The sequence below is a fragment of the Aotus nancymaae genome, unplaced genomic scaffold (genome assembly GCF_030222135.1).
Source record: "Aotus nancymaae isolate 86718 unplaced genomic scaffold, 86718_ANA_hifiasm-v0.15.2.pri h1tg000010l, whole genome shotgun sequence".
NCBI lineage: Eukaryota > Metazoa > Chordata > Mammalia > Primates > Aotidae > Aotus > Aotus nancymaae.
This window is the reverse complement of record NW_026988421.1, coordinates 11,812,963-11,826,883: the sequence shown is the minus strand read 5'-3', so window position 1 is coordinate 11,826,883 and position 13,921 is coordinate 11,812,963. Positions and strand designations below refer to the sequence as shown.

The 13,921-nt window shown below is 44.8% G+C and overlaps 1 protein-coding gene across 3 annotated transcripts in view; it reads left to right on the top strand.

The window, feature by feature from the left end:
* Positions 1 to 665: 665 nt before the first annotated feature.
* DENND10 (DENN domain containing 10) overlaps positions 666 to 13,921 on the top strand; it is a 31,359-nt gene continuing 18,103 nt past the window's right edge. The window contains exons 1-4 of one of the 3 annotated variants that reach the window (XM_064373797.1): positions 666 to 750; positions 4,127 to 4,323; positions 7,304 to 7,383; positions 12,749 to 12,897. In XM_064373797.1, the coding sequence (XP_064229867.1) occupies positions 696 to 750; positions 4,127 to 4,323; positions 7,304 to 7,383; positions 12,749 to 12,897 (481 nt within the window). In that variant the 5' untranslated portion in view covers positions 666 to 695. Of the gene's footprint in view, positions 751 to 4,126; positions 4,324 to 7,303; positions 7,384 to 12,748; positions 12,898 to 13,921 lie in introns of those variants that run through there. The other 2 variants (XM_064373798.1, XM_064373799.1) reach the window with 2 other exon arrangements.

The window sequence follows — 13,921 nt, the reverse complement described above, 5'->3', positions numbered from 1 at the left end:
ATCATGCTGGGTTTAGAGGCGAGAGCACCTGGCCTGGATTGTTTATTCTACTTGCCAATTGTCTGTCTCACCCAGTGGACTGCTCTGTCTTGGCCAACTCTATAACGTATCCCCAATGCCTTATTAGGTCCTCAATAGTTTTTGTTTTGGGGATGGCTGGATGAAGGAATGGTTGGAGACCCTCCATCCTTGGGATGCCTCTTTTTAGGAACAAAGTGACCTGTTCTTTTGAGCCTGACCAGATGGCAGAGGTAGAACGAGGAAAGCCTAAGACGGGAAGAAAGATTGGAGCGGATTGAGGAGAAGAAGATGAAGAGCTGGATTTGAGCAATTGAGGTTGGCTGCGGAGACTCAGGGAGGTTTCCAAGGGCGAAGGGCCACGGGCAGAAGACTAGCGGAGCTGCACCGAGCTTGTTCCGGCAGGCAAGACTGGGGCTGAAATGGGTGGGCCTGCGGGTGGGGCGGGGCCGACGGTGGGTGGTGGTCCTGTGATGGGGCGCGGCGGGAAGGGGCGGGTCCTACGGAGGGAGGCGGGGCCTGTCCTGGGCCGGGGAGGGAGGCGGGTCCTACGGCGGGAGGCGGGGCCTGAGATGGGGCGGGGCTGGAGACGGGCCTTACGGCGGGCGGGGCGCGGCCGGGAGTGCAAGGCGGGTACTGCGGGCTGCAGCCAGCGCTGCGCGCCGCGGCGGCGGAAGATGGCTGCAGCCGAGGCGGCGGACACTCAGCTGATGCTTGGAGTCGGGCTGATCGGTGAGGACGTAGGCGCCCTGCCTGGAAAACTCTCACCCGTGTTCCGTGTCTGCATCACCTTGGCCCGGGGCAGACCCTGCTCCCGCTGTCCCCAGAGGACCAACATGGAGGGCGCGGCCGGTTCCATGTTGGGCCTGGACTAGGGGCTGCGGGGCCCGGCCTCCTTGGCTCAGGGACCCGGCCCGCCGCCCTCGCCCGCCCGCGGCCGCCTGTGGGGCTCACTCGGCTCCAGGGAGTCCGGGATCTTCCAGATCCCGGGGTGGAGCTTCCCCTGCAATCCCGGGTTTGCTAGGCGGAGCCGGGACGTCTAGCGCGCCCAGGCTGGGGCGGCTGCGAGGGGAGATGTGCGGGCGGGAGCTGCCGGCGGGCGGCGCGGCGGGGAGGAGGCAGGGCCCGGTTCCCCAGAGCCGGGCGCGTTGTGGCTGTCTCGGAGCTAACCGTGACTACTCGCCCGAGCAGCCCCCTTCGTGGGACCGGGCGGCTGGAGACTGCTGGGCCGGGTGCTGCGCGTTGTACACACATTGTCTCCTTTTAGCTCTCACCAAGGACCCAGGGGCCGTGGGAAACGACTGACGCCCGCTTTACGGAGGAGCAAATGGAGGCCCGGGCTGTCATTGGGCACGGACACACCGTATAGGCAGTACAGAGGCGGGGTGGGGGGGGGCGGGGGGAGCCTCTCAGTGTAGCCCGGAGCCACCAGTCCCCACCAGTGGAGAGCTCCTGCATCATGTGATCGAGCTTGTGCATAAAGCAGGAGTCTCTACACAATCGTGCGGTGGAATCTCGGTTAGCTCTGAGGAATGTAATTATCTCTCCATAGTTAAAAAATACCACGTTGGGATTTTTGGGCAGCCTTGTACAGTGTTTAGGGGGTGGAACTCGTTGGTTCCCTTCAAAAAAGTTTTATTTCCCTGAGATTTTTGCATACCCCTAAACACTTTCTATTCTCCAAGTGTACAATAACATTGCTGAGGCTTAGCAAAACTGAAGAAATAGCTGATTATTTTTCAGTGCCTTAAGGCAGTACGTTTTTGTGGGAATGTTTTACTGTATTCATTTCTTTTTCTTTTTTTTTTAGACAGGGTCTCGCTCTATCCAGACTCGAGTGCAGTAGCACAATCACACTGCTCAGTGCAGCCGCCATCTCCTAGGCTCAAACTATCCTCCTGTCTCTGCCTCCAAGTAGCTGGGACCACAGGGGTGCACCACCACCCGGATAATTTTTGTATTTTTTTGTGTAGATGAGATACCAGCATGTCGTCCAGGTGGATTATGTATTTATTTCTAATGTGATTTTCAAACTGCTTCAAAACAAAACCTAAGTAACTTAGTGTCTCCAGAAGGTACTTTTGAATTAAGGCTAAGTTAAACTGTCTTTATCTACTACTAATAGCAAAGAAAAAGATGGCATATGATCATATTCTGAACTCAGAAGGTTTTTTATTATTCACATTAACATGCATTTAAAAGGAGTTTGCAGCCAGCCTGGGCAACGTGCTGCAAACCACTATATCTCTGTAAAATACAAAAATTAGCTGGATGTGGTGGCATAGGTGGAAGGATTGCTTGATCCCAGGTGGCAGAGGTTGCAATGAACCAAGATCATGCCACTGTACTCCAGCCTGGGTGACAGAGTGAGACCCCCCATCTCAAAAAAAAAGAAAAGAGGCCAGGTGTGGTGGCTCACACCTGTAATCCCAGCACTTTGGGAGTTTGAGATCAGCCTGGCCAATAGAGTGAAACCCTGTCTCTACTAAAAAGGCAAAAAACTAGCTGGGTGTGGTAGTGCACGCCTGTAATCTCAGCTACTCAGGAGGCTGAGACAGGAGAAGCAGTTAAACCCGGGAGGTGGAAGTTGCATTGAGCACTGCAGCCTGGCTGACAGAGTATAAGACCCTTTCTCTAAAGAAAAAAAAAGATCGTGGGTGTCTTTTTTAATATAATAATTTCTTTTCCTTTCTGAAGATACCCAGTAGTGGGATTACTGGGTGGAATGGTAGTTCTGTTTTCAATAACAATTTTTTATTTATAGTTTTAAGAGATAGTTTTTAGAGTTTTAGTATCTGTTGCCTAGGCTAGAGTGCAGTGGTGTGTAGCTCACGACTACCTTTAAATCCTGAGCTCAAGTGATCCTTCCACCTTAGCTTCCTAAGTAGCTGGGACCACAGCACATATCACCATGCTCAGCTAATTTTTAATTTTTTTTTTTTTTTTTTTTTTAGAGATGTGGTCTCACTATGTTGCCCAGGTTGGTTTGGAACTTTTGGCCTCAGGCGATCCTCTTGTCTTCCCAAAGTGTCAGGGTTCACAGGCATGAGCCATTATGCTTGGCCTAAAAAATTTTAAATACAAAATTCACACAATTGGTATGCAACATGGTTTGAAAGATTTCACCATTTTTTTCATCTCCAGTTTTGTTTTCAACGAACCTTTTCTATGTATTTATTAAGAATTATTCCACCCAGCACTTTGGGAGGCTGAGGCGGGGCGGATCACCTGAGGTCAGGAGTTTTAAGACCAGCCTGGCCAACATAGTGAAACCCCATCTCCACTAAAAATACAAAAATTAGCCGGGCATGGTGGTCGGCGCCTGTAATCCCAGCTACTCAGGAGGCCGAGGCAGGAGAATCGCTTGAGCCTGGGAGGTGGAGGTTGTAGTGAGCCAAGATTGTGCCAGTGCACTCCAGCCTGGGTGCCAGAGCAAGATTCCACCTCAAAAAAGAAAAAAAAAAAAAAAAGAATTATTCCAACTAGGTAAAAACTTAATGTAATTTTAGTTTATAGGCATTTGTGTGGGAGGAGATAGGGAGGAACTCTGCCATATCTCTGAGGCTGAATTTTCATTCATGGTTTGTTTTAAAAGCTTTTTACGCCGGTGTGGTGGCTCATGCCTGTAATTCCAGCACTTTGAGAGGCTGAGGCGTGCGAATAATGAGGTCAGGAGTTGGAGACCAGCCTGGCCAACAGAGAGACACCCGTCTCTACTTAAAAAAAAATACAAAAAATAGCTGGGTGTGGTGGCGGGTGTCTGTAATCCCAGCTACTCTAGAGGCTGAGGCAGGAAAATCACTTGAACCCGGGAGACAGAGGTTGCAGTGAGCCAAGATGGCGCCACTGCACTCCAGCCTGGGCGACAGGGTGAGACTCCGTCTCAAAAAAAAAAAAGTTTTTTACTCAGGTGCCCTATAATTCTGGATCATGAGAGCTAGATAATTTGAGCAGTAGTGATAGGTGGGAATTTGGGGTCTTAAGTACTCTGAGTTGCTTTGTAAAATGGTGTGTTAAAACTGATTCCACTAAGTGCTTCTGAGTAACCAATCAATTCACTTCCTTGCTACTGTTTGACATTCTCACAGTGACCATCTTTCCACCGTAGAAAAGGACACGAATGGAGAAGTTCTGTGGGTGTGGTGTTATCCTTCCACGACAGCCACGTTAAGGAGCCTGCTGCTGAGGAAATGCTGCCTTACAGATGAAAACAAACTTCTCCATCCCTTTGTCTTTGGTCAGTACAGAAGAACATGGTTTTATATCACAACAATTGAAGTTCCAGATTCTTCTGTTTTGAAAAAGGTATGATCGCATGAAGGTAAAAAACCCCAAAATATTTAAAGTGATGTAAGATTATTCTAATAACCCTTAGCTTTAGACCTAATTCGCAGTATACTTTTGAAAATATTAAATATTATTTTCATTGGGAGTATTCACACTTCACTCTCATTCATTCTATAAATATTTATTGTTGTCTAGTATATGACAGACCCTGTGGTTGATATAGTGGTGAGCAGTGCAATATGTGGTCTCTTCCCTTTTTTTTTTTTTATTTTTGAGATGGAGTTTTGCTCTGTTGCCCAGGTTTGAGTGCAATGGTGCAATCTCAGCTCACTGCAACTTTGGCCTCCCAGGTTCAAGCAATTCGCCTGCCTCAGCCTCCTGAGTAGCTGGGATAACAGGTGCCCGCTGCCATGCCTGGCTATTTTTAAAATTTTTTTTTAGTAGAGACAGGGTTTCACCATGTTGGCCAGGCTGGTCTTGAACTCTTGACCTCAGGTGATGTGCCCAGCCAGGATCTATTAAGAATTAAGAAAGGTTAATTAAGGAAACTCATGTATTAAGAAGACTTCTTGGTGTGTTGTTTGATATGAACAGTATCAGTGTGACATGTGGAAGACTAGGATGTGGTAATCATGGCCTTTCCTAATCCCAAGCAACCAGCAGGTTTTTTCAAAGAATAGAATATTTGAACAAAGTGGCATGTACCCAGATAGACATTTTTTCCCTTTTTAGGGCTAATTTATAGCCAGTAATGGGACTGTGTGAAGCATGACTAGAATACCAGCTTAAATTTAAGAAATTACATTTAAAAGAGCAGGAAAGTAACAATTTAGAAACTGTAGAAGGCTTAAGACAAAACAGATTCATAGTTACAAAATATAAATTTGCAAGAAGATAGGATTCTTTTTTATTTTAACTTCAATTTTTAATTTTTTTTTTCTTTTGAGTCAAAGTCTCACTTTGTCACTTGGGCTGGAGTGCAGTGGTGCAATCATGTCTCACTGCAGCCTTAATCTCCTGGGCCCAAGTGGCCCTCCCACTTCAGCTCCCTGAGTAGGTGGGAGCACAGGCATGCACCACTGTCCCCTGCTAGTTTTTAAATTTTTTGTAGAGACGAGGTCTCACTCTGTGGCCCAGGCTGGTCTTGAACTCCTGGGTTCAAGGGATCCTCCTGTCTTTGCCTCCTAAAGTGCTGGCATTACAGGCATGAGCCACTGCACCTGGCCAAGAAGATAGCTTTCAATATGTAATGAAATCTTTGGTTTATTGCTTGATAAGTTTTTTTTTTTTTTTGATGGAGTTTTGCTCTTATCGCCCAGGCTGGCGTACGGGGGCGAGATCTAGGCTCACTGCAACCTCTGCCCCTGAGGTTCGAGTGATTCTTGTGCCTCAGCCTTCCAAGTAGCTGGGACTACAGGCATGTGCCACCACGCCTGGCTACTCTTTATTTTAAATGTATCTCTTCAAAGTTTTATATTTATAAAATTCTAAATTTTGTCTCATTGGTGGAAATATTAGATATATGATGATCAGAAATTTATACTTATAATAGTAGAGGCATATAAGTAAATGAAGCTCCTTTTCCCCTCACCTCTGCCCAGACAGAGTCTCGCTCTTTTGCCCAGGCTTGAGTGCAGAGTTGCAATCTCAGCTCACTGCAACCTCCGCCTCCTGGGTTCAAGCAATTCTCTGCCTCAGCCTCCTGAGTAGCTGGGATTACAGGTATGTGTCACCACGCCCAGCTAATTTTTGTATTTTTAGTAGAGACAGGGTTTCACCATCTTGGCCAGGCTGGTCTTGAACTCCTGACCTCGTGATTCACCTGCCTCAACCTCCCAAAGTGCTGGGATTACAGGCATGACCTGCCTGTCTGAAGCTTCTTATAATAGTACTTTTTAGCATACCGCACTCTTTAGAGAGTTAGTTCAGGAGCTGTATGATTGTTACTGAGATATGTTTTATTTTCCATCCTTAGATAATGAAGACCAGTTGCTAGTGATAGAGCTGTAGGGTGACTATGGTTAAGAATAATCAACTATACATTTCAAAATAGCTAACAGAGAATAATTTGAATGTTTTTATCATAAAGAAAAGATAAATAGGCTGGGTGTGGTGGCTCATGCCTGTAATCTCAGCATTTTGGGATGCTGAGGTGGGTGGGTCATTTGAGGCCAGGGGTTCGAGACCAGCCTGGCCAACAGAGTGAAACACTGTCTCTACTGAAAATACAAAAAATTAGCTGGCCATGGTGGTGCGTCTGTAATCCCAGCTACTCGGGAGTTTGGGAGGCTGAGGCATGAGAATCACTTGAACCTGGGAGGCAGAGGTTACGGTGAGCTGAGCTCACACCACTGTACTCCAGCCTGGGTGACAGAGCAAGACTGTCTCAAAAAAAAAAAAAAAAAGAAAAGAAAAAGAAGAGATATACCAGAAAAATATGAATATCTATTATGTATTAATAAAAATAAGTAAAATAAGGGTGTGGTGGTGTGTGCCTGTAGTCCCAGCTACTTGAGAGGCTGAGGCAGGAGGATCTCTTGAGTCCAGGAGTTCAAGTCCAGCCTAGGCAACATAGTGAAACCCTCAACTCAAAAAAAAGAAAAATGAGGTAAAATAGTGAAAAAGTGTGGGGGAGAAAAGATAAGCAGTTGCTAAATTGGTAAGTCTGATTTAGCACTTCTTTCTTCTGCTTTGATAAGATTAGGGGACCTTAAGTAGAAATGTACCTTTTTTATATTTGAGTGAAGTATTTTTGATTTCTGAAAAAATTTTTTCTATAAGTATTGCATGCTTATGTACGAAATTAAATATTTATGTATATGTAATATATGTACACATGCAAAAGTTTAAAGAAGCAAGTGAGGACTTGTTACATTTTGGTCTTTTCCTTTTAATACTGTTATGTCTTGTACAAAAGGTTTGTTGAAATACAGTAATAAAAATTAATTCTGCTGAAGTGTCTTTAAAAAGGATTTTTTTTTTTGTTTCTTTCGAACAGGTGACTCATTTTTCTATTGTTCTGACTGCCAAAGATTTTAACCCAGAGAAGTATGCTGCCTTCACTAGGATATTGTGTAGGTCTGTATAAAAATTGTATTAAATGCTGATATACAAGATGAAGATCTTGCCATAGTTACATAGCAGATTTCTACACTGAGAAAGCAAAATTCAGCCTTGTGTCTCCAATACAATCTTCAGTAGCCCTTCACAGGCTGTAAAGAGGGCCTTTCTGTTTTGCTTTGTTGGTATTTCTCCTCTTATTTGGGTAATGATCTAGGGGAAGAGAAGCAGCAGTTTCTGTAGCTATTGTAGTTCCTGGGTGTTTTGAGTCACTTCCTACTTTTGGTCTGTTACTTCTGTTCACTTCCAGTCTAGAATTTCCTTAGTAGGTTGGGTAAGTTAAGTGACTTATGACTTGGTAAACTGGTTCATATGTGTCAAGGTCTGTGCGTGGCAATCATTTTGGGGAAATAATTATGCTGAAGCACAAGAACACGTTTCTTACCTGGAATGGTGAGAAGCTAGGGAATTCTCATTAATTGGTTAGTCATGATTCAGGTAGACTCTTTTAGTTTCATCCCTGTTGTTGAAAAATTTATCTAAAATATACCAGAATGTTTTTTCTTTTTTTTTCTTTTCTTTTTTTTGAGACAGGGTCTCACTCTGTTGCTCAGGCTGGAGTGCAGTGGCTTCATCATGGCAAACTGCAGTCTCCACCTCCCAGGACTCAGGTGATCCTCCCAGCTCAGCCTCCCATGTAGCAAGGACTGCAGGCACGCACCCCCATGTCTAGCTAATTTTTTGTATTTTTGTATTTTTTTTAGTGACAGGGTTTCGCCATGTGCCCAGGTTGGTCTCAAACTCCTGAGCTCAAGCGATCTGCCCATGTTGGCCTCCCAAAGTGCTGTGATTATAGGCATGATGAAACTCTTCTTCATATGTTAAAGATATTAGCTCTTTCTTTTTTTTTTTTTTTTTTTTTTTTAGTTTTCTGTTTTTTCTTCTAGAGACATCCTGCTCAGGAAAGCTCTTTCTTAATGATGAAGGCTTTTGCAGGGTTTTAGTGGGGCGATCTCTGCTCACTGCAACCACCGCCTCCCAGGTTCAAGCGATTCTCTTGCCTCACCCTCCCAAGTAGCTGAGATTACAGGCTTGTGCCACCACCCCTGGCTAATTTTTGTAGTTTTAGTAGAGACGGAGTCTCGTCATGGTGGCCAGGCTGGTCTGAATTCCTGACCTCAAGCGATCCGCTTGCCTCGGCCTCCCAAAGTGCTGGGATTACGGGCGTGAGCCACCACACCCAGGCTTGCAGGGTTTTAATTGTGATTTTGTTTTTGTTTTTGTTTTTTTCTAGAGACAGGGTCTTGTTCTTTTGCCTAGCCTGGAGTGCAGTGTCATGATCATAGTTCATTGTAACCTTGAACTGCTAGGCAGAAGAAATTCTCTCACCTCGACCTCCCAAGTAGTTAGGACTACAGGTGCGTGCCATTGCTCCTGGCTAATTAAAAAATATATACATATATATTTTTTGTAAAGACATGGTCTTGCTATATTGCTCAGGTTGGTCTTGAACCCCTGGGGTCAAGTGACCTCTGTGTTGGCTTTTCAAAGTGCTGGGATTACAAATGTGAGCCACTGCACCTGATCCTTTAAAAAAAAATACTGTTGCTGGGTGCAGTGGCTCATGCCTGTAATCCCAGCACTTTGGGAGGCCGAGGCGGGTGGATCATGAGGTCAAGAGATCAAGACCATCCTAGCCAACGTGGTGAAACCCCGTCTCTGCTAAAAATACAAAAATTGGCTGGGCGTGGTGGAGCGTGCCTACAGTCCCAGCTACTTGGAAGGCTGAGGCAGGAGAATTGCTTGAACCTGGGAGGCAGAGGTTGCAGGTTGCAGTGAGCCAAGATCACGCCACTGCACTCCAGCCTGGGTGACAGAGTGAGACTTCATCTCAAAAGAAAAAAAAAAGTTGTAACTAGATAGAATTATAATTCTAGGTATTATCATGCTACTCTCAGCCCTCAGGCTTTTGCCTAATACATACATTTTTGGGGGCACTGCTGGTGAAGGGAATCGTTTTTGTTTCATAAACTCAATAAGTGGTTCCCTTTTGGCTATTTTTGTGCATGAATGTATATACACACCAAAAAAAAAAAAAAAAAAAAGGGAGAGAGAGTAAAAAACTCTAGCGTAAGAGTATCTTCTCATTACCGAAGGGTTTCACTTAGATCGTATTTTGGCTAAATGAGATTTCACCATATTTGTAGCCAGCCAGAATGAAAAAGCTTCCTATTCTCATAAGAAATTCCAGGTGAATGTCTCACTGTGGATAAACAGTTGTCTGCTAATGTTGCACTTACACAAAGGGAGATTATGATTGCCAGAAGAGATGCTATCCAGAAGCCATAAACTAAAAATACTGCAGAGGTATTTTTTTTTACAAACATGGGACTCCCATTTCATTTGGTTGAGTCAGGGATATGTTGCTCAACCGAATTCACTGGGAAATATTCTGGAGTCCAACAGGCAAGGTTGCTTCAGACCCCACTTCCTTCCCTGAAAGAGGCCCAGAGGGTTTCTCAGCTTCTGCGGTGCGTGGCATCATAGTATCCTGGATTTCCTCTCCCATCACGGTGCAAGAGAAGTGAGGGCTCAGAGCTACTGCCAGCCACCTCCTCTGCTTCCTGCGCCTTACTGCAGCACTGTGCTCACCCGGTATTTGCACACACACACAAGTCTGCGTGTACATGCACACACGTAGGCAAACAGTTTTTCATGACAGTGAGGTTGACGTGGAGTTGCCCCCCTCCATTTCTGGTGAGAGGATCAGGCAGGCGTGCCTTCCACACATAGCATGCTGCTCACAGCGGCAGTGGAAGCCTGCAGGAAAAAGCCTTATTCCTGGTGTGGCTGCAGGTTAACTGCCGTGGTCCCCGTCAGCCTTTAGTCGCTTGCAGCTGTGGCCCTGCTGGAGAACCGGAGTTTTCAGGCACACCTGGAGTCAGCTGTCCAGGCCAGGTGTGGCAGCCTATGGATGTCTGTCTGAACAAGGTCCTCTGGGTTGCACTGTGGGCTTTTCCTGTGGAGTGGTTTTGGGGGTATTTCCCCCTCTGTTTTATCTCTCCTGACCCAGGGGTGTCATGTAGGAAGTCATCTTATCCTACCAACCTTATGTTTCTTTTCTCTATTACTGTGTATTATTTCTATTTTATTATTATTTTTGAGACAGAGTCTCATTCTGTCACCCAGGCTGGAGTGCAGTGGGGCCATCTTGGCTCACTACAACCTCCACCTCCTGGGTTTAAGTGGTTCTGTGCCTCAGCCTCCCAAATAGCTGGAATTACAGGCGGACACCATCACATCTGGCTAATTTTTATATTTTTAGTAGAGACAGGGTTTCACCATGTTGGTCAGGCTGGTCTCAAACTCCTGGCCTCAAGTGAGCCTCCTGCCTCAGCCCCACAGAGTGCTGGGATTATAGGTGTGAGCCACAGCACTCAGCCTCTATTTTGGAATGTTAATGGCATTTTGCTTTTTTTGTTGTTGGTGATAATAAAGCACATTTAGAAATTCAGGAGGATATACAGTATAAACTAAGCTCCCTCCTCCTCCCGTTCCCAGACTCCAGTTCTACCTCCTGACCCCCACCCCACACAACTCCTGTGGCCTCCTTAATCCTATCACAGAAGTTTTCTCCCTGTGTGATCTTGTGTGTGAGTTGCTGGGTTTGAATGTATTTTACATGTGTGAAAGCTTACCACATTCATTGTTCTCTACCTTTTTTCCCTCAAATTGTGGATTGAAATAATTTTTTAAAAACCACTGATGATTAACAAAAGTTGGTAGGCAGTTAAAACACTTGCTTTTTTTGCTTTTTTCACTTAGTCTATGATAAATATAATTTTCCAGTGATCTTTTTTTTTTTTTTCTGAGATGAAGTCTCGCTCTGTTGCCCAGGCTGGAGTGCAGTGGCATGATCTTGGCTCACTGCAACCTCCTCCTCCTGGGTTCAAGCGATTCTCCTGCCTCAGCCTCCCGAGTAGCTGGGACTACAGGTGTGAGCCACCACACCCAGCTAATTTTTGTATTTTTAATAGAGACGGAGTTTCACCATGTTGGCTGGGCTTGTCTTGAACTCCTGGCCTCAAGTAATCGCCCGCCTCGGCCTCCCAAAGTTCTGGAATTACAGGCATGAGCCACCATGCCTGGCCCTCAAGTGATCTGTCTTTTTTATTTATTTTATTTTATTTTTAAATTATTCTTACAAAACCACAATCAGAAGAACATGATCTGTCTTAAACATGTTTTATTTTCTTCCTGATTTTCTATCCCATCAGCTCCTGAAAGGCCCAAATAGACCCAGTCATGTTTCTCAAGCAAAATTTAGTTTCAGTTGCTCACAGGAAGAGATTTCAAGGGGAAGAGATGGATTCCACATGTGAGCTATAAATGCAGCCAGTTTCTTATCAGCATTTTCTGGAAGCTTTAACCTGATGATGAATGTCTAATGTGCATTTATCACCAGAAACCTAAAGGAGTTTTGATTTCTTAATTATCTAAATATAGCTACCTCTGGGAACTCTAATAATAAGTATGTGTTCTATAACTAATTACTGCTTTCTCTGTGAACAATGCATAAAACTCCTTTCTTGTCAAAGGAAATCTCAGTAATAAAACAGAGTTGTTGACTAAGAACCCCAGTTGTGAATGTAAGACACAGGATAAGTGCACAACATTCTTGAGAGTCCTGGGATGCCAGGAAGATCGTAGTTCATTCTCCTGCCTTAGTAACAACAGTGGGTTCCCAGATGTAAAGAGAGAGCTGAGTCGGAAGAATTGAAGGTCTTTGAAGCTTTTTCTTTTTTTTTTTTTTTTTGACCAAGTCTCACTCTGTCGACCAGGCTGGAATACAGTGGAGCAATCTTGGCGCATTGCAACCTCTGCCTCCTGGGCAACAGAGTGAGATTCTGTCTCAAAAAATAAAAAAAGAGTCAAGCATTCAGAAGGGCAGTAGCAAGTGGGCTTTGGATCCTTTTTTTTTTTTTTTTTTTTTTTTTGTTGAGATGGAGTTTCGCTTTTGTGGCCCAGACTGGAGTGCAATGGCTTGATCTCAGGTCACTGCAACCTCCACCCTGGGTTCAAGCCATTCTCCCGCCTCAGCCTCCCAAGTAGCTGGGATTACAGGCATGTATCACCACACCCAGCTAATTTTGTATTTTTAGTAGAGTCGGGGTTTCTCCATGTTGGTAAGACTGATCTCAAACTCCCTACCTCAGGTGATCCACCTGCCTTGGCCTCCCAATGTGCTGGGATTACAGGCGTGAGGCACCGTGCCTAGCCCAGCTTTGGATTCTTGATAAATCACCCATAACGGCCTGGGTGCATATCTCCACATGATTTGTGCCAAGTAAAAGCACAGTTGCTTTGTTGTCCTTTCTTACAGAATGTACCTGAAACATGGGAGCCCAGTTAAAATGATGGAGAGTTATATTGCAGTTCTCACAAAGGGGATATGCCAGAGTGAAGAAAATGGCTCTTTCCTTAGCAAGGACTTTGATGCCCGAAAGGCCTACCTGGCTGGCTCCATCAAAGGTAAGAAGGGTAAAAACAAAACCCATCCCAACAAAAAAATCCCCGAGGCAAGAACAGTCTCTTTAGATTCTATTGTGCCTAATAGAATAATTAGATAATTAGATGATTATCTAATTGGAATTATCTAGTTACTAGATAATTCTAATCCTTTCATACATTTTCATTTACATAAATTTTTTCATATCATATTTGTATATAAGAGGGTACCTTTAACACCTGTATTTCCTTATTAAGTTAAAATTCTTGCAAAGGAAAACAGATTTTTGTAGTGTTCGTTTCCATATGTTTCCATATTCCCCTTTTTTTTTTTTTTTTTGAGACAGAGTCTTGCTCTTGTTGCCCAGGCTGGAGTGCAGTGACATGATCTCAGCTTACTGCAACCTCTGCCTCCTGGGTTCAAGTGATTCTCCTGTGTCAGCCTCCCTAGTACCTGGGATTACAGGCACTTGCCACTGTGCCCGGCTAATTTTTGTATTTTTAGTAGAGATGGGGTTTTACCAAGTTCATCAGGCTGATCTTGAACTCATCCCTTGTGATCTGCCCGCCTTGGCCTCCCAAAGTGCTGGGATAACAGGCATGAGCCATCTTGCCTGGCCTATTTCCATATTCTATTGGCTATTTTAAGAATGTTTTCTCACTGGTGGGCTAAATTTTGTGACTCGAGGTCTCCACGGATTCTATAGTTTTTCTTTTCTTAGATCTTAGCAGTTATCTCTGTCATCTGAAAAGCCTAAGGCCTTTAACTCAAGTTCCTAATTTAAGTTTCAGCTGGAAAATCCAAAATGCAGACAGGCTAGGCCTAGGGCCCAGACTTCAGGGTCCCTGAGCAGGAGGCAAGGGGAACTTGAAGGCAAGGCTGCCCTCTGTCACGTCCTCCCAAGTGTCTTTGCTTTTGATTCCGCTGTTCTTTGTGTTTTCTCAGCATCCCTATTGAGGTGTTAGGTGTTTGTCAGGCTAACTAACTTAAGAACTTAAGTAATGATACTGGGGGCATGGGGGAGTTAATAAACTTATTTTTTTTTTC